This window comes from Komagataella phaffii, chromosome 4 (assembly GCF_000027005.1).
Source record: "Komagataella phaffii GS115 chromosome 4, complete sequence".
Classification (NCBI taxonomy): domain Eukaryota; kingdom Fungi; phylum Ascomycota; class Pichiomycetes; order Pichiales; family Pichiaceae; genus Komagataella; species Komagataella phaffii.
Window position 1 is genome coordinate 1,220,796 of NC_012966.1, and position 21,656 is coordinate 1,242,451.

The following is a 21,656-nucleotide window of genomic DNA, read 5'->3' on the forward strand; positions in this document are numbered from 1 at the left end:
GGGTGGTCATAGCTAAACGTGGCAGACACACTTCGGAAGACTAGAGCCTAAGATCCTAACCCATAGTAGGGCGAATGTTCCACAACACGTAAAACGTTCTGGAAAAAAAAATTAATTCTCTCACTTCATAAGATTATTATACTATACTATAAAGCACTATAATTATTTCTTGGTGGAGTCGGCACCATTCTTGGCTCCAGAGAAGGCTCCAGAGATGTACTCACTGGTGTTGGCCAATGCCTCCTTACCAGCTTCCAATGCATCACCAGCGGTGTTTTGAACTTGCTCAACTAAGGTAGGTTGGGTCTCCTTGTCGGCCTCGTCCTTACCGTTCTTGACAGCGTCACCGACTCTTTGGCCGAATCCCTTCTGCTCTTCTGGGGTCAATTTGTTGGCAGCCTTGTCACCAGCATCGGTGAGGGTCTCCTTGGTTTGCTCCAAGTAAGTCTTCTGAGAATCTGGTTTAAGTCCTTCAGAAACTTTGTCGGTAAAATCTTTTCTTCCTTGGTCAGACATTTCTAGTTGTGTTTGTGTTTTGTAACTGTTTAAGTGTGAAAAATAAAAGAAGTTTAGCAGGGGAAAAGAGTGTCCATTTATACTAAGAAAGGTGTCCTTATAGCAATCTTAGTAAAGTGATTGCTATGTCATCATTTAGCAATCATGGTTTAGCGAGCAACAATAGGGGTCAAGCACCCTGTGCTAAAATATTCTTTCAACTACGAAATTCGCAATAAATGCCTTGTGAAGACAATAACACCCCGTTGTACCGCACAATTGCTCTGCAAAATACATCACACCTCACAATTGCTTAGCAATTTCTATTACATCATAGCTGTGATCGTCACCAAGCTTCCTTCTCTTACTGAAGACCGATCTATGACAACACCTGAACACCATCATCATGACACGACCACTATTACACCCACACACCAACCACCAATAGATATTTGTTACCACAAATCACCATGTCGTGTTAATTTCAATGCAACTAATTTGCCTAATCGGGGAATATTCGCTGATACCCACACAAACCTCTTCCAAGACTAAGGAAAAACCAGCCATCTTCAAATCTCCCGTCACTCTTTGATCTAACCTGCCAGAAGTGCTACTTTACTTTATTTTTTGCTTCGACCTCATTTTGTTTGCTTAGAGTGGTGACTCCCTCATTCACCTTCTAATCAATGGCTCTCATGACTCCGAGTACTCCGCCCAGAAGTAACCGCGTACAGGCTCAAACACCGTTCACACCCAAGACACCAGGTTCCTCCGTTACTCACAACCCCGTCAAGAAAGATGCCCATCTGAAAACCCCACATTCAAGAAATTCCAGAGTTATGGAGGTGAATCAATTAACTCCTGACCCAACACCGCAACATAGGAAAAGAAAACAACTCAGTGACGCCATATCCTTATCAACCACTTCATCGACTAGAATACCTTCTTCACGTCAAGAATCCAAACCAACATATTTATTCCCACCTGCACAACCCCGTATTGGTTCCGGTCGTTCTTTATCGTCTAGAAGAGCTAGCATAGATTCCCGAAATGGTTTGCGGAAATGTGCAATGTCGCCAGTTTTGAGTGATAGTATTCAGTTCGAAAGCTCTGATGAAGAGATAGAAGGATTGCAGTTGAAATCACAAAAGCCTGCAATAAGGACGCTTAATTTTGATGGCATCGATAGTGATGAAGAAGAACGTCAAGATTATAGGCAACGTGAACCTCCAAGAACACCCACTAAGAAAATCATCAATGAAGAGCTGGCAAAACAGTGGAACAACCCATCTTCGTACAACACAAAGTTCAGCTCCGAGAATGACAGTGACATTTTTATTACTAGATCCAAATCCAAGAACCCGTTTATAGGGCCAGCCAAAACCGGAAATAACTCTTCTCTCCAAGAAACTGACGAAATTGTCTATATCCACAATAAAACAGGAGAAAGAATTGTTCGTAAGCTTTCGGATGAACAAAAAAGTATAAAGCCGAAGATATTAGATTTTAGTGCTACACTGGACACGGATGATGAAATCGACGAAAACGATCAAGATCATAAGAACCTGGTCCGCAGATCTACTGAGTTTGTGAAGGATATCACAGTATCTCCTAAAGGCAAAAATTTTACGGTGTTCAAAGATTCTTGAGACGTTAATAATCAGGGTTTTCAGTTCTTTTTATGTAAGATGTAGATAATGGATTAGGATTTGGATTTGATTATTCAGCTAGTACAGAAGTTGTGGGGCCGAGTCCGTTGGCACGGTCCGGTGCAGATTCACCCTCAGAACTAGATACTTTTCTAGTCACAATGTTGTGTAGTCGGTTCTCAACAGATCTGGAACTAGTGTCTATGCGCTTCAGTTCATTAACTGCTTTCTTAGCGACTGATGTTGGAGGAACAGAAGAAGCTGGACTCAAAGAGGTACTCCTTTTGGCTGAAGAAACCTGCTTCTTGACCTTACCAAATATTTCTTGCTTGTTGTTTAACAAATCAAGAACCAATTTGTAACAATGTTTGTCATTAAGCCCTGTGCTATGACCGGAGTTGAACTTTGGTCTGAGAACCAAGGTAGAGAATTCATGAGAAATCTTCTCCTTGAAGTCATTGATATGTCTCTGTTGTAATGCCGGGTCTTCTGTCTTGTTCTGCTTGACCGTTTCAATTATTCTATTAAAGTGAGTTAGGATTGCATCTAGTGTCGCAATGTTATTAGTTGGAAGACTGGTCAGGAAACTCACTAGTCCGTTAATTCTCTCGTTTGTTTGGTCAGCGGAACCAAATTGGTTATACAGAGACTTTATAGAGTCATAGTAGTCACCTGTTACCAAAGAATCAGGTAGTTCCAATAAATACAGCTTCAAGACATTTGTAACGACAGGAGCATCATATTCGGCCAGAATTTTTTCATAGCTTTTTGAATCCCCATTTAGAGCACTGTCACTATCCAATAGGATATGGTTGATACGCTTTCTAAGTTCGTGTGTCATCGTGAGCTGAACTGGGCTTGTCCAGCAACTCAATCTGACGTCATCATTTTCCATAAGTCCATAACTATGGTCCATATGAGTCAAAATTGAAGACACTATCAACGGAACAATTTTTCTTTCCATCCGGCATCTGATACTCAATTCCACTCCGAAGATCTGTTTATTTTTCGAAGACTGGAAATTGTCATAAACCAGAGATCGTGGTCTGTAATATCCAGTCTGGTAATTCTCTAACACAAAATTCAAGTCTTTCTCAGGTTGCATATTTTCCTCAGCCACTGTTAACCCTGTGAAAACTGAATCAAGTTTAATTAAATAGTCTGCCTGACTAGGAGTAGCAGCTTGATTGAAGAGGCATACCAAGAAATCCTGTGTTGCCTTTTTTAGAGCTCTCAATCGGTCAAGTTCACACTTCTCCATAAATTGAAGATGATCAGTGATAGTAACCTCCAGCTTACACCTTTCTTCATCCAGATTCAAAACTTCCTTAAGATAAAGCTTATCCAATTCATCACACTCCCTGACAAGTTTTCTTATAGTTGATTTGTCATTAATATCCACGTTGCTGACACCTGAGACCAATTCTTTGACTTCACCAAAATAATTAGTTAAGTTGTTTCTATTGGCCTCTTGAGAAAATTGAAAACTGTCCTGGGGATAGGCCATCTCTAAGTTAGCCTCTTTGAATGCTTCAGGTCTCCACTGATAATGTAATTGAGATCCTATAGCAAAACTTCCACTATCAATAGCTCTTATGTATCCAAGATTGATTAAATCTTGACCGAACTTTTCAATTTTGGCAATATCAGCAATTCCAATATTCAATTGTACCCATGATGAAACTTCAGAGCCCGTGGAACAGAAATCATAATTCACCAAATATCTTTTGAAAGGTCTCTTGGGAATTTCACTCAGAAGTTTACTAAGCATCTCCAAAAAATCAGAGTACTTGTACTCGTAGCCTGCAAGGATCACAGGACTACCATCATTTGAAGCTTCGTTGACCTCAACCTGAGTCATATCTTTTAGGAATTCTTCAAAATCAACATTGCCCAATTCAGATTTGACGTCTTCTAAGATTCGACACTTGTTAAAGTATTTCTTCTGAATCTTATCGACATTTTGTTTATTTTTAACATATTTGGTAACTTTGGCATCTAAAGTCTTTTGACTATATCTGACACGTTGAGAGTGATCTGAACTCCATTTGCTAAAGCGATCAATAACTTCAGACTGTATTCGCTCTGCAACCTGGAGATGATATTTTCCCTCAGTTTTCATTTGTTCTTGAATACTAACGAATGAAGCTTTGAGAGATGCACCATCGTCCCTTCCAAATCCAAGGGAATTCAAAGAGACTGTGTTGGGAATTTGCAGTAGCTTGCTTCCATGATTGGCCTCTGCAGTCATTCTCGTCTGGAACAGAGACACGAACTCGTCGCACTCGTAACAACCCTGATACAGCTTCTCAAATAAAACATTGATGCCTGTAATGTAGTCCTCAGTCCAGAAGCTAGTAGCAAAGGAGTTAGCCATATTTAAATAGTAGCTTTCTTGGGCTGAGTCGGGTATTAGGTGTATACAGTGGTCTAGAACGGTGGAAAGGGGAAATAAGCTGAAGCAAATCCCAGACTGAACACGCGAGGGTACAATCTCGGTCATGTGATACGTAAACAAAAGGCCTGTTACTGAATGAGGTACGAAAACCGTTGTCTAGGTAGGTAACCATGTCGGTTCGATATCCCAGAGTTCATATTGAATATTGTGCAAAGTGTAAATGGGGACTCCGAGCTAACTGGTATCAACAAGAGCTGTTCCAGACTTTTGGGACCGAAATAGGCGAGGTTGCCCTAAGTCCTTCGCTCGATTCAGGAACCTTCAGAGTGGCAGTTTGCTTGAATGATAAAGACGAAGGAATGATTGTTTGGGATCGACGGAAAATGGATGGATTCCCTGACTCTAAAATCCTGAAACAGCTTATTCGAAATATTATTGCTCCTTTGAAAGAGTTAGGTCATGTTGATAAATCTTCCAAGAACGATGGAAAATTGATTGTCGACATTGGCCAGAAGGAAACAGATCCTGATGCGTGTATAGACTGTGAAAAGAAGTAATTGTGAAGGATCAGTCAATGCCGGCATAATATTCATCCAAATATGATACCAAGAACGAGCTGATGAAGAAGATGAACATGACCCTGATAGATAAGGGTACTTTGAATTTGAACTTTGGTAGTTGGAAGATGGATGTGAATCTACCTGTTAACCGTGATTTATGTTGGTATTTTGAGTTTACGTTTAATGGAGGTAGATTGAATTTTCGAACCAACTGTGTCTGTAATAACTCGATGCATCTCGATTGATCGGTCACAAGAACGTCTAATTGACCAAATCTTGTTTCCAAAGACCTTTTTTCTTTATCTTTGTGATCCAATTCATATTTGTAAGCCGTTATTAATCGATCGAAGTTCTGAAGTAATTGCTCATCCAAGTCTTTAGATTCGGGTCTAATTCTTCTTTGGAATTGTTGAACCAACAACTTATGGGAGTTTTCCAAGTAGGCTAAATTATTATGGGAATTAAACTCTTCAAATGGGTTCTCTATATTGATGGTAGTGAGGGTTGGTTCATTGGTTTGCAGGCTATCGACCAGTCTTAAAACGAACTTCTTGAGGTCAAACTTATTGATTCGAAAGTAAGGATTTTTCTCTACAAAATCAAAGATAGCAGAACTCGTCTGAGGATCCTTAAGAAGGTTAATCCGGGCCTGTTGGTTAATATCTTGGAGAAACTCGAAGATGGTCCTGATGGGCATCTCATTATCGTTCAAAAGACGCCTTTTTTTCCAGGCTTCGTCAAAAGCTTGATCTATCTGACCCAGATCAAATAGCACTGACATTGAAAGTTGCAGCTAGGAATTGTCACCCAGTAACCGTTGTTCTAGAGGTTTACAAAGACTTCTTGGTTCAGACAATCTATCAAGACGCGACCGCGACTTTCTACTCTGATTTTGTTATTATTATTATTATTACCTAAGCATATGGAGGTTTCACACCTCTGATATTTGAGTACCCCAAGGCATTGGGGTTTGGACACCGACGTTTCTTGACAATTTTAGTCTGGTAATCTTCATTTCTAATGTTGTTAATGGATGACAGAGTGACAACGTTGTGGTTCCATGAATTGCGAAGATTAGAGTAATTAATCAAAGTCTGACGGTCCATATCTACCTCGTCTTCAAAAACAAAATTGTTGGCAAAGTCGTCTCTTCGTTCAGCTTCAGTGAGAGTCCTCTTGAGACTTTGGAATTTAGGGACTGTTGAGGGTTCCTCTGCGTTCTGCTGACTGTATCTGTTATAAAAGTCCTCTTCCTGAGGAAGCAAGGCAATATTCTGGTTCCTTTTGAGGGTAATTAGGTCAAGCTTTTGTTCTATTTCAAATTGTCTCAAGCTTATTATACGAGATTTCTTGTTCCTTAAGGTGACTAATTCTCTTAGGCTGTGTCCACCCATTCTGTCATTGTAATACTGTTTCCATTGTACATCTCTCAAGATTCGTTTGCTGTTCAAAAGTTGGTTCATGATGACCGTGCCATGCAGATATTCTACTTCAGGCAAAGTTGGTCTTTCCAAATCTTTTGTTTTCTCTCTACTCTTTCTGGTAATATCTTCGACTTTCTGCTTCACATAATTTTCTGGAAAAAACTTTAATCCGTTAAATGCTGTGGATCCAATAAGAAACTCGTTCTGACCGGGAGCACAAATAGGAAGTCTCATAAGTTTTGTGTTAAGAATACCAATTGACGACACAGATGAAGAAGAAGTCGAAATGCTGTTTGGAATTTTATGGCTCTCTACAAAACTGCCTGCAGTTGTTCTTCTATGGTGGATATGATGAGAGTCGCTGTTAGAATACACAGGCAATCGAGTCAAGCAACCGATCTGAATGCCGTGGCTTCCCACTATTCCTTGACCTAACAACATCGGAACTTGTTCGCTAGATAGCTCGGAGTCTTTTTCACGGTTGATATGGTTGAATATGGAAGCTCGGTACTCTTCCAGGTCTTGCGTCGATGACCTTTGAATGCTATTCGATGAGTGGGACAAGATATCCATCTGATAAAGCCTGGTCAAATAGTTGACTTTGGCCTGAGCTTCAGCTCGGGTTTGAGCTCGGGCTTCAGAAGTATTAGTGGATCGGGTCACTTCCTGTTCAACCATGTGCTGGAATAAATGGAAACAACTTGCTGGTGTTTCGAACTCCAGGTTTCTCCCTGAAATATTCGCGAAAGGTATTCATCATGAGCCTTTCCCTTATCGCATTGGTGCCTGGTCCCTTTTGATGCCTTGCTACTTCACAAGTATGCTGTGTCTTTGCTCATCCAGTCAATACCTAAGCATTTCAAGACTGGTATGCCTTTTTGAGGTCTTTTGGAGCACTGTTGCTCTCTCAAATATGAAAGCTTTTGGTCTGACCGTTACCCAGATTCCTCTCAGACTGGCTCACTCCAGAGTAGTATTCCGAGTTGACACCTAATAAAGTACATTCGCCCGAGTTATTTGATCTAGAACTTCATTGTCTGTGTGAGGTGTCATTTTCGACGTCTGAAATCTAGTTGGTCTTCTGACTAACCAAAGCATTTCACCTTGTTTCAGATTTCAAACCAACCCAAAACAACGTGGAAAGTTATAAAATGGAAACTAAGGAGAGACCTTACCTGTTGAAACAAAACTTTAATGATTATTCACCCCAGAGATATCACTCTGAATGTAGACAGTTGTGTCGGCTCTTGTACAGATGATATCACCAGTACAATAACCACCACCATCACAATTACCAGATTCAATAAAGCATACACTGAAAAGGATGCAATATCCGCTATCACACCGAGCCCTACCGCTCCAGTTCTGGATATTGTGGTCGAAAAACGACAGTTCAAGTCCGGTTCTTCCCAAATGATTACGGATAGCTACTCCAAATCAAAAGGTACCATGGATGCCAGAACGAGTACTACTCTTGCCATCGTCATCCCGATATGTGTACTCTTGCTGGTGTCAGCGGTTCTAATGCTGTTCTATTACCTGAGAAGGAAACAATCCGAAGATTCCATAAATCCTCAAATACTCAAAGAAATCAGAGAGACAAAGCCCACCACCCTGTATATTAACAAACACCAAAGGACCGATCCAGATCAAATTAGGTTCAAGGACATTCCTGCAAAGAAGATCGAGGCGGTATCTGGATTTCAAAATTGGAGAAGACAATCAATTTTCAACGTCAAAGACTGGTTAGATAAACGGATGAGCAGAGATGTGAGTATCAGACATGTTACGTCATCGTCAATCGAGGAATCTTCCAGCACTTATTCCGAAAAGGACCACAGAGATTCAGACAGAGGCGAGACTCCCCGAGGTTCCTACTCTCAATTCTACAACAAAGTAATCAATACCCCAGCCACCAACCTAAGAACGTTCAAGCTCCTCAACAAATCGCCAGTACATAGCGGGATACACCGATCACGTACCCCCGACTCGTGCAATTTCCATCCTTCATTTATCAAAAACATCCTCCGGTCCTCGCGCGACTCTACAGATCTACCCCAACCCACTGTTGTCAAGGATAAGGACCTGCCTACGATACCTCTACACCCAAGCGATGCTAACATCCAACGTCAAGTTATTGAAGTCGACACAAGTTCGTCATTGATTTGCAAACCCCCAATTGCCAAGATCAAACACGCCGAGCAAAGCTCTACCAAGAAAGTCACCCCTCTAAGCCTCAATGGACTGGAAAAGACTGTAAACGGCACCACGTCCAGTCTGAGGGCCATCTACCAGGTGATTGAAAACTACAAAGCGAAGCTCCCTGACGAAATATCCATAGTCAAGGGCGAACTGCTCATTTTGAACGGGGTGTTTGAAGATGATTGGTGTAAGGTTAACAAAGTAAACAGTAGGATGGAAGGAATGGTGCCCAGATATTGCATAGCCAGGTTTACATAAACATGATTTTATGCAATTTTTCGTTTGGAATAGTGGGTGTGCATTATTCCAGCTCAGCCCCTGGAAATCGCTGGGGCAACAAAGCATAGTTTAGTATATGATGACATAAGACAACAATAACCAACGACGATAATTGAATAGTACACGTATTATATATCACCCCGACAGATTCTTGAAAGTAAACTCCTCAACTCGAAACAATCAGGGAAAACAATACGAATTTCGTCTACACTAAAGACTACAGGGATACAAACTCGACAATAGTCATTCCTTACCCAACCAATCCCCGTTCTTAGCTTGTGTTTTTTTTTTTGTTTTCAATTCACGTCTTTAGTCGCTAGTCGTTACTGTTTTCTCCTGATATCATGAAGAGACTATTTTCTGGTCAGAAATCACGGTCAGCCTCCCCCAATTTACAGAGCAGTGGGACTTTTGAGCCCACCCGGGAGAATAACACACTTGAGTCCCAAGGACAGATATCCCCAGAGTTATCCCCAATTTTCACGCTCGTCGCTGCTCAATCCTATAGACAATATTATGAGGGCATTTTCATGCTGCTGCAAGATTTGAACTCTGATGGGAAACCTGGCGAACGAAAATGGAACGAGGTTTACGGTGTGCTCACTGGTACCCAACTCGCCGTCTGGGATGCTGAAAAACTGTCAGAGTACAAAGACGATCCAAGCAAGCTGGCTAGTACCGCTTCTAAGCCCATGTATATTAACTTCACAGATGCGACTTTCAAGGCTTTGGATACTTTACCGTCTACCAACGGACAATTGCACAATGTAATAGTTCTGTCCACCACTCTAAAAAACAGATATCTCCTCCAGTTCAACGATAAGGAGCTGTTCAAAAGATGGAATGCTGCCTTCAGACTCACCAACTTCGAATCTACGGCCTTGCAAGAAGCTTACACTGCAGCAATACTGTCTAGTCGTGGCTCAAGACTTTCTGATATCAAAGTTATTCTCGCAGAGACTAAATTCGAACATCAAGATTGGGTCAGTGTTCGATTTGGAACAGGTATGCCGTGGAAGAAATGTTTTGCTGTTGTTGAACCACCAGCTAAGAAATCCAAAAAAGATAAAGTCTACGTCGGCAGAGTAGTTTTTTATGAAAATGAGAAAAAATCCAAGAAGGGCATCATGGCAACTATTACAAGAGCAACGTCCATCTACGCTGCTTATCCGCAATCTGCCCTCCTGGTTGACAGAAGTACCTTGATCAAACTCGAAGGAACCATCACGTTTTCAAAGGAAGATGATCCTAAAGATGCATCAGTGTTCTTAATGCCAGAAGAACATTCGTCTGTGCCTGGTTATGATACTCTCATCAGATTCATTGTGCCCCTAATGGACGCCTTTAATCTGTACGGAAGACCCAAGAGGCTCAATGCTGACAAGCGAGAGATTGAATCTCTTTTATTTGGTCTACCTGTACTCCCCAAAGTCCACTACCTTGAAATCGATGACTTGCTTTTACTAACCGGAAGTTCCACAACTACCAACTGGACTTTAAAAGACTGGACTATGGGTATAAAGAAAATTCTTCTGAACAAAATGCAGTCCGGCTACACTGGCTGCGGTTCTGCTCATGGAATAACTGGCGCTGTAAGTTCATTGAATAAAGACAACTCCAGCAGGGCTAGCTCTCCGCGTATTGCTCCGAGTAGAGGCAGGGGTACTTCATCGATCTCTCCAGCACCTCAAATGCTTAAATCGACTTCGCAAAATTCCCTGGGAAGTGAAAAGTACTTGAAGCCCTCAATTGAACTGAAATATGGTGAGAGCAAAGACTCGATTCCATCAGAGGTTTCACGAGAAGATGACCGGAGCCCAGGGGCAGATTCTACGAGACTAAGTGAAGTTTATAGAAAATACTCTGAGATCCAAGCTCCTTCTTCAGATTATGTTGGTCCAGAATTTTTAACTGCTGATATGAATGATATGTCATTAGGCCCTCGTGGTCCGTATGAGATGAATCAACGAATTCTGAGTCCCTACTCAGAGTTTAGAAAAAATAACGCTTCAAACAGTGATTCTCTTATTTCCTCTACTTCCACTAGAACTGCAATCATCGCTGAAGACTTTGATGTTTTCAAGGCTCCTCCTACGGCCAACGTTTTTGACCCAACTTATGACGGATACGATAATGATGAAGATGAAGGTAAGGAGCTTCCGAAGATTACACAAACTGACCACAGTGGATACGATGCGCCTTTACGAACCCCAGACCAACCCACATTTGGCTCTGAAGACAAGTTCTCTCCATTGACCGCGTTCAAACAGCAGTTGAACAGCTCTCTTGCTCCAGTGCAGAAAACCACCAGTAACAGTAGTAACAGTGGTCCAGGAAGATTGTCCACGGCGTCATCTTTCTATCCAACTAGCAACGAGTCTTTACCTCAGCAGACGAACAGAAGGGGTCCTAAAGATAATGTTGAAAACAGGGATCCTTACAGACAGGGTTCCCCTCAAGTGCAAGCACCTCGTGAGAGTAATGGATTTGCCGACCAGTTCTACAAACGACAACAGTACCCCCAGCAACCGATTCAAGCTGACCACCGTTCTCGTCCACAGGAGCAACAGGATAAACGCTGGCAGCAGCCGCAAGATTACAATGCGCAACCCCCACACATTGCAAAGAACTATCAACCCAGAAGTCACCCTCAATCACCTCAACAACATAATACCTATCCCCAGCAACAACAGTCGCTTTATTCTTCACAACAGCCGCAGCAACAGCAGCCACAGCCTCAACAGTATCAATATCAATACCAATATCAGGCTCAACCAAGGCATTTTCAACAGCAAGGTCCTGCGTACCGAGCACAGGGGCCGCATGGTCCAGGTCATCCAGAGCAGACACAGCAAGGGTATCCAACCCCCCACCGCAAGCCTGCTCCGCCTAACACCCATACTAATGCTTCAAGTACTACGAGATCTGACGATCCTTACGCTACTGCTAGGAGGCAACAACCAAATTAATCTGAATACCTATTTGGTTACTAATAGCTGGAATTGTCTACTTTTTTAAGAAAACCTGTAACTTTATTGATATCCATGTCTTCAGGCTCACTTTCCACTGCTTGTACAAGACTATCAAGTAATTCATCAACTTTTTTCTCGTCAACACTCGTACAGAGGGCAACAACCCGCTTGAACTTGCTCTGGAGAATGGAGGACTTTGACTTCAAGTTTTCAAGAATTTCTACCAGCTTTGCCTCGTTTTCCTGGTATGCTTCAATACGAGCATTGAGTACTACTGACGGAGGCAGCTCCTGTAGATTAAAATTCTTGGCAACTAAAACTTGATAAATTTCTTCTTTGTCGATGTTGTCTTTGAGATTAGCTAGTACCTCTTCTCTTTTGTCCTCTGGCAAACTAGCAATCTTCGCCTCAATAGCATTGTATACTGGCAAGACAGTAAAAGGTTCATCAGCATCAAAATCTCCGACAAAACTTGTAAGGTTTGGCAGCTCTTGAGCATTAATCTTGAAGGAGTTTTCTTCATCATTGATTGATTTCTCTATATTGGCCAGTTTAGACTTCAATTCCAAAAACGTGGCTTCAGTATCTTGTAAATGGTATAATTGGGATCTAGCCTTCGATAACCTTTGCGTAGAACTGCGCAAGGTTTCCTGGAGGGATTCTATATTCTTTGTCTTGGAGTTCAACTCCTGGTTGAAACTCGTTGACAGCGCTGATAACATAGTCTGTAAATCGTTGACAATCTTCGAGCTATTCTGCTTTGGAGCAGAAAAGGAAGGGGCGCTAGAAAATGATGCTGGGGGTAAAGAGGACTCTTTTGCTAACGATATCCCATTGATATTTATCCCAAAATCCAAAGGTCTCAAGCCAGCTTTGTTTGGAACATTGGGATTAGCTCCTAGATCCAGTAATTGTTGTACAACAGTTTTGTTTCCAATACGAGCAGCAATATTTAGACAAGTGTCACCGTTCTTATCTTGAACATTCAACACTTGGCTCATGAACTTTCCAAGTGGCAAGTTCTGCTGGCCAGGCAAGAGAGCACCCTTCCTCACGATCCATTCTAGCAAAGTGCTTAAATAGTACTTGGAAGCAGAACTACGTCCTTTAATACCAGATGTTAAAGCGATGTGGTGTAAAATCGTTCGTCCCTGATAATCAAATATGGTGATCGCAGGGTATAGGAGATCCAGTATCTCTGAAAAGTTCCCTGCGTCAAAACTATTAGTAACCAGTATCGAGTGTACTAAGGCAGTCTCTCCCTCGACATTGCCTCTCAGCCTGTTAGCCTTATGTTTGACTAGCTCCCTGATGAGATAGGTTCTTCCCAGAGTTGCAGCCCAGTGGAGAGCAGTTTGACCCAAATCATCAAATGGAACATCTATACAAAGCTCGTCCAAATAATGTGGATCGTTACCCACTATGTCTATCAAGGATACTTCAGTATCCTTCGAAAGAAATATTGACATTATAACACTCTTAGATTTTTGCAAGTCGTAACCTCTGGGATTATTAGTCTCTGAGATTGGCTTGAGTGCGTATGGAGCATCAGGGTTAGGGGCATTGATATCAAACGTAAACTGAGCACCTTCCGGTAAACTGGACGGATCTATGTTAGTTTTTGCGCGTTTCACTGGAGTTGTTAAGCTCTGATCTGCCAAGTCCATTGACACGTCGTGAACATTATCATTCTCGGTTAAAGTCGAGAATGCCCTGGTCATGACGGGGCTGTTAGTATTATTGTTATTAATGTTGCTTGAGGTATTATCAGTGCCGCCATTGAAGACTGCTGTATAGAAGCTTGGTTGGTCAGATTGATTTGAAGCTGTAGCCACCTGTGGAATATCTTTAGACAGTTCCGTTTCAATCTTATTCAGCAATGGATCTATGATGTCGTCAACTCTGAACGATTTTGAAAGTTCCAGACAACGATCTTTGCCGATCCATTTACCTCGTAACAGTTCATTTTCTGTGTCCACAGTTTCAAACGGACCAGTTTCGATCACTGCCCTAATCTGTTCGCCCAAGTTTTTGCCAGTTGACCCATGCAATTTAACCAGCTTGCTGAAAGAGCTAACTTTGAGGGACAATGGTTCGCTAACGTATAAACGAAGAGAAGGGTCAAGTGTGACTTCAAAAAACTTCCCTGAATTATCAGGAATACGGGTTATACTGGTGATTTGAAGCGGTTGTGTGGATTGGTCGTTGGTGGTCATTTTGTAGTTTTACGGTGAGGGATTAGCCCTAATTTTCTTCCTGTAAGTGAGCTAAAGCTTCCTTTCAATTTGTTCACACAATATGGTCAGCAAGAGAAAGATATTTGATGGAGAGTGCGTTTACCTGCAAAGGCGTGGTGTGATAGAAGACGTGTGAGGTCGTTTCAAGCGTTCCTCAATAATGGAAACACATAAAATTCAATTTAGCGAATATTAGAGCTATCAATCCAAGAGGGTTTAGTCTACTCCCCCCCCCCCCCCCCCCCCCTCCTTCCAAGTCCAACTTCCCACCTACTCTCAAGATCATTGCCTTTTCACACCAATGTCAGAAATTCCTGAAATCCCGGAATCGATTTCCAAACTAGTGGGTCCTCTGCTGAAACGGGCGTCTGAAGTGAAACTTGTGGACCCTGCTGTGGCTTATTTTTGTCTACTCCATGCCGCTGAATCTATACTAAATAAAGGATTGCACCAAACATCCGATGAAGTGGCCAAGTTCGCCATGACGTTGTTGGATCTGGTTGAAAAAACGAAGTCCGAGGCTTCGGAAGATCTTTTGGAACTGTTCAATAACCAAGAAGCAGGATTCCTACACACAGAACAGTTTGCTGTGGCTGTCTTCAACAAGGCATTCTTGGACGTGCGAAATAAGACAACCACCAAGGCTACTATAGATAAATTCAGGGCAAGCTTGGTGTTTTTCGATTTGTTGAATCTTTGGGATTTTCCCTTATCTGATGAAACTCTTATGAAGGTTAAATATGCCAAATATCATGCTGCAAGAATCTTGAGAGCTTATAAAGCCGGTCAGGATCCTAATGATTACGTGCTAGACTCCCAATCCAATGATGATATTCAAGAGGAGTCAATTGATACCACTAATCAGAACAACCAGACTAAAGAAGATACCAAGCCTGTGTTGTCCATCAGTTCTCCGGAGCATTCTCCCGATCTCCAAGGAAAATCTCCTTCCCCAGATTTACCATCTCCTCCAAAGTTTATAAAAGACAACCAGAACATTGTTGGTGACTCAGCCCTTCCTTCGGCTCCTACTTTTATCAAAGGCGATGACGCAATGTTTCCCAAGACACCATCGTTTATTGATGATTCCAACAACTCGAAAAAGACAGAAAACATTCCTGAAGAGGCTCGAGCCCCTTCAGCCCCAATAATCCCTAAATCTCCCACTGCAGTTAAACCTATGTCCAGTCCGGCTTTTCCTAAAACAAAGAAACAGTCTCATTTGGGTGCACAAGATATAAAGGAAATACTAGACACCGAGGAATCCATAACCAAAGCTCAAAAACACGCCAAGTATGCCATATCAGCATTGAACTACGAGGATATTTCCACTGCAACTAAAGAACTAGAGCTTGCTCTGAAGCTTCTAAAGTCGCTTAGTCAATAAGTGCATTTATTATATTAGTCGGTCATTATATTGATTCTTCTCTAGCATCTTCGTAATTTTCTGATTGTGGAGTTTCCGTGAGTTGGTGATCACTATCAAGAGTAAAAGTCGACGATGACATTTTCAACTTACCTTGACCATCATCTGGTACCTCTGATTCGACCAACGATACTGCGCTGCTGTGCCTACTGTTGTCTTTGAGAGGACTAATGTTCTGCAGAGAGCTCTTTGAATCGTTTGAATTGCCTTCTCTTTCCTCCTGTAAACGGCGTGATCTTTGCATCTTCCTGTATTCCTGAGCGGATGTATGTCCAGACCCTTTGGTTTTCTCCGTTGTAGCATCAGAGTCCGAACGAATGCCTTTCAATAATGACATAGCTCGAGATTCAATGTCGTCTCCCTCACTGTTGTCGTGTACGGCATCAGCATTTTCAATTGAATCGTTAAGGGCGTCTTCACCGTCATAAGGTATTCCTAGAGAAGCCGAAGATAAAGAAACTGAGTTGACATTCTTCCTTGTCTCAGCAAGATTCCTTCTTGCTAATGCTCTTCTTCTAGCTGATTGAGGGTCTCCCCTTGTAGGACCAACGGCTTTAAGCTTTTTCAGCAAGTCATCTACCACATTATCCGAAACTGGACTTGCCGCGTCATCAGACACAGCAGCTACGACTTCACTTTTCTTTGGTGTTTCCATTAATTTCTTTCTCTGCTCATACAGTCTCTGCTCTTCCTCTCTTTGAATGTTCTCTCTAGAAGCTCTTTGGAAATCTGAAACAAAATCGGCAAACTTCTTGAAAAATGAGTTCTTTGCAAATTGGTCTGTGGCATCTTCTCCAAAAAAACTCATAAGTTTTTCAAAGTTATCGATCACAATTACAAGTTGATCATCCAGCAGATTACTCTTCCTTCTTGCTGTTGGCATTCTAGGGAGAACTTTGACAAGAACCCGGTCTTCGGGATGAAATTTTGATGACTCGCTTAGATTTCCAACCTCTAGAGAGGCATCCACATTCTTGATACTATTAATATACTCTTTACACTCTTGTTGAATTTGTTCCACAGGTATTTTAGATGCATCAACACATGGCTTGAGCTCGTCTATAAATGCTGTAAGTTCAGGATACGAGGTTCGAACAACTTTCTCCACATAGTGAAGAAATGTCATTGAGTTTTTGTCGTCTTTCATGAATGAAAGCCTTTGCAAAGTGTTCAATTTGAAACCTTGAGCTTGCTTTGAAGTGTCATTCATGTAGTTACCCACAGCAAGAATAATGTCCAAAATTTGCTTTAAATAGGTGGAATTAGTCAGCGCATCGGTGGCAGCCTCAATCAGATTCAACTTCTGAACGAGATCCTGATAATCTTTCTCGTATGTGGTTATTACGTTCAGAGCTCGGATTCTAGACTTCCAATAATGCTGTAGATTGTAAACCAATTCCAAATAGACTCTATCAGCTCGTTTCAGTTCGTTTGCATCTTTTTCAGGTTGCTTTCTCTCGCCAGTTGTCCAATCCGTGCTATACGGCTCCAAATTACGGGCCAATGTGGTAGGAATTTCCACTAACTCCTGACCTCCCAAGAATTCAAGTACGTGCGAATTTTGCATAACATCGTGATCACATCGAAGAAGTTTTAGCACTAGTTCTTCGTCACTTAGGTTGTTGAAAACATGTAGATTAATTTCGAATCGATGATAAATATCCCTTTGAAGGAAAGTTATCTTGTCAGCATCGTTTTTCTTTCGTCCGGTGAGTTTCTTTATTTCTCTAGCGGCGAAAATGTTTTCAACTTCATCAAATACACCTTTGGCTAAAAGCTCCTTCACAAATTCCGAATAGCCAGTATTTTCCCAAAAGGAACCATTGGTATCATCAATTTTTTCCCAATGTAGCTGTTTAAGTTTCTTTGTGGGTCTAGGGATATCAGCAAAGGGTGAAGATGGTAAAAATGGTGAGGGTACCGGAGAAGGGGAGTCCCCTTTCATCAATAAAGGAGGCGCCATGGGAGGCGGTGGAGGTGCTAGTGGAACTGATCCTTTAATATCCGGAAGAGGGGGTGGTGGTGGTGGAGGAGCTGCCCCACCTGCGATGTTGGAAGGAAGAGGAGGGGGAGAGGGGGGTGGAGGCGCTTTATCGGCGACCAATGGACCTTTCTTCTTCGGACTAGCAACTTTTTCGTCTTCCGATAAGATGATACTTTTGTCAGTAGCATTCAGCTCTTCTGATGGTGGGTGAGATATTGAAGTTGGAGCACTATTAACATCTTTGTGTTCCCTTTTAGTCTCTATTATTGCATCAGAATCATCATTTTCTGATGATGAATGGGACTGATCAGTACTTCTCTTCAAATTCTTGTGTCTTCGCATTTTGTGATTAACTTCCAAATTAAAGTTGGATGCATAGTCAGAGTCAGAATCAGGATCTTCAATTGTTGACGTTTTAGCAACTTTGGAAGATAGTTCTGAGAGAAATTTGGGATTCATGCCCTTAGACTTGATGGTTTCAACAGTTGTTGGAGCATTAGAATTTACCTCCAAATCCATAGACGAAGCTTGCTTTACTTTACCACTGGTGTATTTGGCCTCGATCTCCGAATAATCCAGTCTATAACTTCCTCTTCTAGAGCTTGGAGTTGAACTATAAATACTGGCCAAATCAGAGCGCCTCCTGGATAGACGTTTCTTATTATCCGTAAGATCAAGCTTGTTAGAAAGCTCAGAGCTTATATTTTCGACTTCATCCATCGTTCGGATCAAACGTTCATTGAACTTAGGGTCCATTGTGTAACCTTCGGACTCACTATCTGGAGGTAATGAAAAATCGATATTGAGATCTTTGAACTGTTTTTGGAGGGTCTGTAATCTTTCCATAGCTAGCATCTTTTCCTTCTTATAAAGATCTTTCTGTGACAAATCAGCTTGATACTTCATTACATCATTCGAGTCCTTTTGAAGCAGGTATAATTTCTGACGTAGTTGTTCTAACTTCTCAAGATCATCAAGTTTTGGAGGTCGGGATGGTGGTAAGGGCGATCCCTGTTTTTGATCATTGTCCAAAAATTCTGTCATTTCAAGCTCCTTGGCCTCTCTTTCAATGTCTTCCATTTGATTTCGAAGGCTTCTTAACTTTTTACTAGGTTCCACAATACCACCGTATTTTCTGGATTCTGTTTTGTATTCAATTTGTTTCTTTTCCAATTGCTGTAATAAGCGGCTCTTTAGTCTATCATCCTTAGCCCCAACTGGCTCAGTATTGCTATGCTCAAGGGCTTGTTTTTCTTTCAAACTGTTAAGAGTAATCAAAAGTTCTCTTATTTCCAACTCCTGTTCTTGCTTCTCAACCATTCTGAGTCGCCTAGCCTCTCTTAGATCACTCATTATTTGCTCGTTCTGCCGCCTTTGCTTACTCAATATGACTTCTTGTTCCAGTAACTCCTGTTTAAGCTGATCTACAAGCCCGTCACTACCCATGCTCATCTGTCGGATGAGTTCATCTCTTTCCGCAATGGCTTCTTCAGCTTTCTTCGTAGCCTCTCTTGCTTCCATAATGGCTTTGCGGGCTACATCATCAGTTTGGAGAGAAGAGAACAACCGATTAATTGTTATATTGAGTGCAGTTTCGTCATTTGAGGCAGCTGCAGCAGCCATGGAAACATTTGAAACCAAGCGATCAATTAGCTTGAGTGTTCTATTCAAGCCTTTGCCTGTATCCGCTTTTTCAGAGTCGAGCTGGTTCATGAATAGGTTTTGCATCATAGATTTGATATAACGTTGAGTCTCACTATCTTGATTTTTCTCCCAAATGACCTTTACAAGAGACACAGGATCGTTCAGATCAACGTTCTTGTCTTCTAACGTATCTAATTGCAATAATTGTTGATGGTCTTGAGCTTCATAATCAAAAAACTTTTCAATTTGATCGTTAATTATTTCATTACCAAAGTCTCTCAAATAATCGAATATGTCTAATAAATGTGCGTTTTTGAAAGAATTTCTAGTATTCATTCTTTTTCGTATATCCGGCTCCAACTGGATTAAAGAATTGATCAATATCATGGAAGATACAAAGAATTCTACAACGGAGTTTTCACTCGAATTAGATAGCTCTTTATACTCTTCAGATGCACCAACTTTGGAACCCATCTTACCTCTACCTTCTAAAGTTCTTAGGATGGAATAAAGAAATCCTTCGTACCTCATTTTGCTGTAGTCTGATAGAGTTAGGTCTATATAACTGGAATCAGACGATGTAGTTGATTGTGCACTCGAAGTAACCTTTTTCTTCGAGTTCCTTTGTAGCTGCGCTTGGTGCTTTAAATGAAAGTTATTTCCGATCCTTTGCGTGAATGCTTCCCAGACTTGTTCATAGCCAGAAATGTATCCATATTCTGTGTTCAATCGCCAATTTGAAAGAAAGGCAAGCATATCTGCTGCAAGCTTCTTATTGGCGGCTCTTGTAGAGAACAGTGCACCAAACACAGTAGAAGAAAAGATTTTTGATTCTATGGCAGCTCTGCCTCCTATATCAGATGCATTCAGTGATGCCCTTAGACATCGCAGGAGTATAGACTCTTTCTCTAACAATGAATTATATTCCTCAGTGGCATTAGTGAACATTACAGGCGTACTCTTGCTGGACATTAAAGGAGAAGTCTTGTATAGCTGGCCAAGAACGTTCCCCAATGCGACCATACCTTGAGCTTTGAGAAATTTTTTCACCCATTGCATAGGTTCTGTTCTTAAAGAAACCCACAAATTGCTCAGTTCATTGACATGAATGGTGTTGGAAATGATCTTACGAACGTAATACTCCGGAGTCAAAAGTATACCATCTTTGTCCAACTCGGGAGTAACTAATGTTATTGGATTTATAGCGCTGGTGGGGTTCTTTAGAGCTAACTGCTGTTCATAGTATTGTTTTTGGTGCGTTTGATACCTCTGGTTTTTCTTGTATTCTGCGATCTGATCTTGAGCAACCAGTGTCCATTTTTTATCAACACTATAATCTGCCAATTCCTGACGGGCACTTGAAGGCAGATTCTTGAAATCTCTCTGGTCCATCAATATGCTAAACAGTCTTTCAACCTCGGTGTCAGAGGGACGTTCCGGTTGGTAAGAATCCTTAGACGGAGCTGCCCAATTTTTCGTACCAGAGGAGTAACGTGTTGAGGATGTATTGGCGGAATAAACCGAGTCTGTGTTAGTATGTACAGAGCGTAGGTCACTATCATACATTCCAGAGAGGATGGAATTCTTTCGGGAAAAATCATTGGTGGGGGTTCTCTGGTGGGACAATTGAGACATGGAATTGGCAGTGGAAAATGATGACGCAACACCACCCTTACCTGTAAGCTTTGGATCAGGATTAGGGTCGGCTTTGGACTTCATCTTCATCCAGCCAAAACGCTTTGTAGTAGATTCGTTCGACATGTGTACACAAGATGATTCACGTGAAATAGGCCAATAGTAAGTAAACTGAACCTTCCCAGTGTTGGACGAATCTTCTTTCCAGTAGTAGAAGACTTGGATTGAATAGCGTTTTGCTATGAGTTGTGCGTTATTCCTGTGATGCTGAACGTATTCAATCTAAGGTTAGATTCTGTCTGTGAGAAAGATGGAACTGGAACAATGTGGTGTAGAGGTGTATATTTTAGTTGGGAGAAAGGTTGGGAAAAATAAGGTGGGAGAATAAAAGTTGGCGAGACTTGAGTTGTTAGATGAAGGGTAAAGTGACCTTTGATATGCTTGTGATCAATTGGTCTTTGTAGTACATATCGGAATACGGACGGGGTTTTTCATTCGAAAAGTCTCTCAAACCGGCAAGCACGTCAAACCTACCAGAATCTTAATTACATAATACGGCTACATGAAGTACCGAGCCTGGCAGATTAAACATTTTCGCGACCTCACGTTATAGATAAGATGGGTCAAGGGGAAGTCAAGTCTTCCTTCTTCTCACAATCTAATACCGTTCGATTCTCTTTTTTTTATCACCAGTAAAGCAGGTCTTTATTCTCTAGGAGATTTGGAGACTTTGTTTTGCACTCTTGGGTTT

At 41.6% G+C, this 21,656-nt stretch overlaps 10 protein-coding genes across 10 annotated transcripts; 5 read left to right on the forward strand and 5 right to left on the reverse strand.

The window, feature by feature from the left end:
* Positions 1–162: 162 nt before the first annotated feature.
* Positions 163–516, reverse strand: PAS_chr4_0627 (Plasma membrane localized protein that protects membranes from desiccation; the record flags this gene model as incomplete). Its single annotated transcript, XM_002494021.1, has 1 exon — positions 163–516. The coding sequence occupies one exon, from the start codon at positions 514–516 to the stop codon at positions 163–165; it is 354 nt and encodes a 117-aa protein (XP_002494066.1).
* A 665-nt stretch (positions 517–1,181) lies between these two features.
* Positions 1,182–2,144, forward strand: PAS_chr4_0628 (Hypothetical protein; the record flags this gene model as incomplete). The annotated part of the gene is made up of 1 exon (XM_002494022.1): positions 1,182–2,144. One exon carries the CDS (start codon positions 1,182–1,184, stop codon positions 2,142–2,144), a length of 963 nt encoding a protein of 320 aa, XP_002494067.1.
* A 70-nt stretch (positions 2,145–2,214) lies between these two features.
* Positions 2,215–4,521, reverse strand: PAS_chr4_0629 (GTPase-activating protein (RhoGAP) for Cdc42p and Rho5p; the record flags this gene model as incomplete). The annotated part of the gene is made up of 1 exon (XM_002494023.1): positions 2,215–4,521. One exon carries the CDS (start codon positions 4,519–4,521, stop codon positions 2,215–2,217), a length of 2,307 nt encoding a protein of 768 aa, XP_002494068.1.
* A 191-nt stretch (positions 4,522–4,712) lies between these two features.
* Positions 4,713–5,099, forward strand: PAS_chr4_0630 (Hypothetical protein; the record flags this gene model as incomplete). The annotated part of the gene is made up of 1 exon (XM_002494024.1): positions 4,713–5,099. The coding sequence occupies one exon, from the start codon at positions 4,713–4,715 to the stop codon at positions 5,097–5,099; it is 387 nt and encodes a 128-aa protein (XP_002494069.1).
* Positions 5,100–6,016: 917 nt separating this feature from the next.
* On the reverse strand, positions 6,017–7,204 carry PAS_chr4_0631 (Hypothetical protein; the record flags this gene model as incomplete). Its single annotated transcript, XM_002494025.1, has 1 exon — positions 6,017–7,204. The coding sequence occupies one exon, from the start codon at positions 7,202–7,204 to the stop codon at positions 6,017–6,019; it is 1,188 nt and encodes a 395-aa protein (XP_002494070.1).
* A 516-nt stretch (positions 7,205–7,720) lies between these two features.
* Positions 7,721–8,986, forward strand: PAS_chr4_0632 (Hypothetical protein; the record flags this gene model as incomplete). The annotated part of the gene is made up of 1 exon (XM_002494026.1): positions 7,721–8,986. The coding sequence occupies one exon, from the start codon at positions 7,721–7,723 to the stop codon at positions 8,984–8,986; it is 1,266 nt and encodes a 421-aa protein (XP_002494071.1).
* Positions 8,987–9,351: 365 nt separating this feature from the next.
* Positions 9,352–11,976, forward strand: PAS_chr4_0633 (uncharacterized protein; the record flags this gene model as incomplete). The annotated part of the gene is made up of 1 exon (XM_002494027.1): positions 9,352–11,976. The coding sequence occupies one exon, from the start codon at positions 9,352–9,354 to the stop codon at positions 11,974–11,976; it is 2,625 nt and encodes an 874-aa protein (XP_002494072.1).
* A 20-nt stretch (positions 11,977–11,996) lies between these two features.
* PAS_chr4_0634 (Transcription cofactor, forms complexes with DNA-binding proteins Swi4p and Mbp1p) lies at positions 11,997–14,195 on the reverse strand (the record flags this gene model as incomplete). Its single annotated transcript, XM_002494028.1, has 1 exon — positions 11,997–14,195. The coding sequence occupies one exon, from the start codon at positions 14,193–14,195 to the stop codon at positions 11,997–11,999; it is 2,199 nt and encodes a 732-aa protein (XP_002494073.1).
* A 322-nt stretch (positions 14,196–14,517) lies between these two features.
* On the forward strand, positions 14,518–15,603 carry PAS_chr4_0635 (Hypothetical protein; the record flags this gene model as incomplete). Its single annotated transcript, XM_002494029.1, has 1 exon — positions 14,518–15,603. One exon carries the CDS (start codon positions 14,518–14,520, stop codon positions 15,601–15,603), a length of 1,086 nt encoding a protein of 361 aa, XP_002494074.1.
* Positions 15,604–15,628: 25 nt separating this feature from the next.
* PAS_chr4_0636 (uncharacterized protein) lies at positions 15,629–21,031 on the reverse strand (the record flags this gene model as incomplete). Its single annotated transcript, XM_002494030.1, has 1 exon — positions 15,629–21,031. The coding sequence occupies one exon, from the start codon at positions 21,029–21,031 to the stop codon at positions 15,629–15,631; it is 5,403 nt and encodes a 1,800-aa protein (XP_002494075.1).
* Between the last annotated feature and the right edge of the window lie 625 nt (positions 21,032–21,656).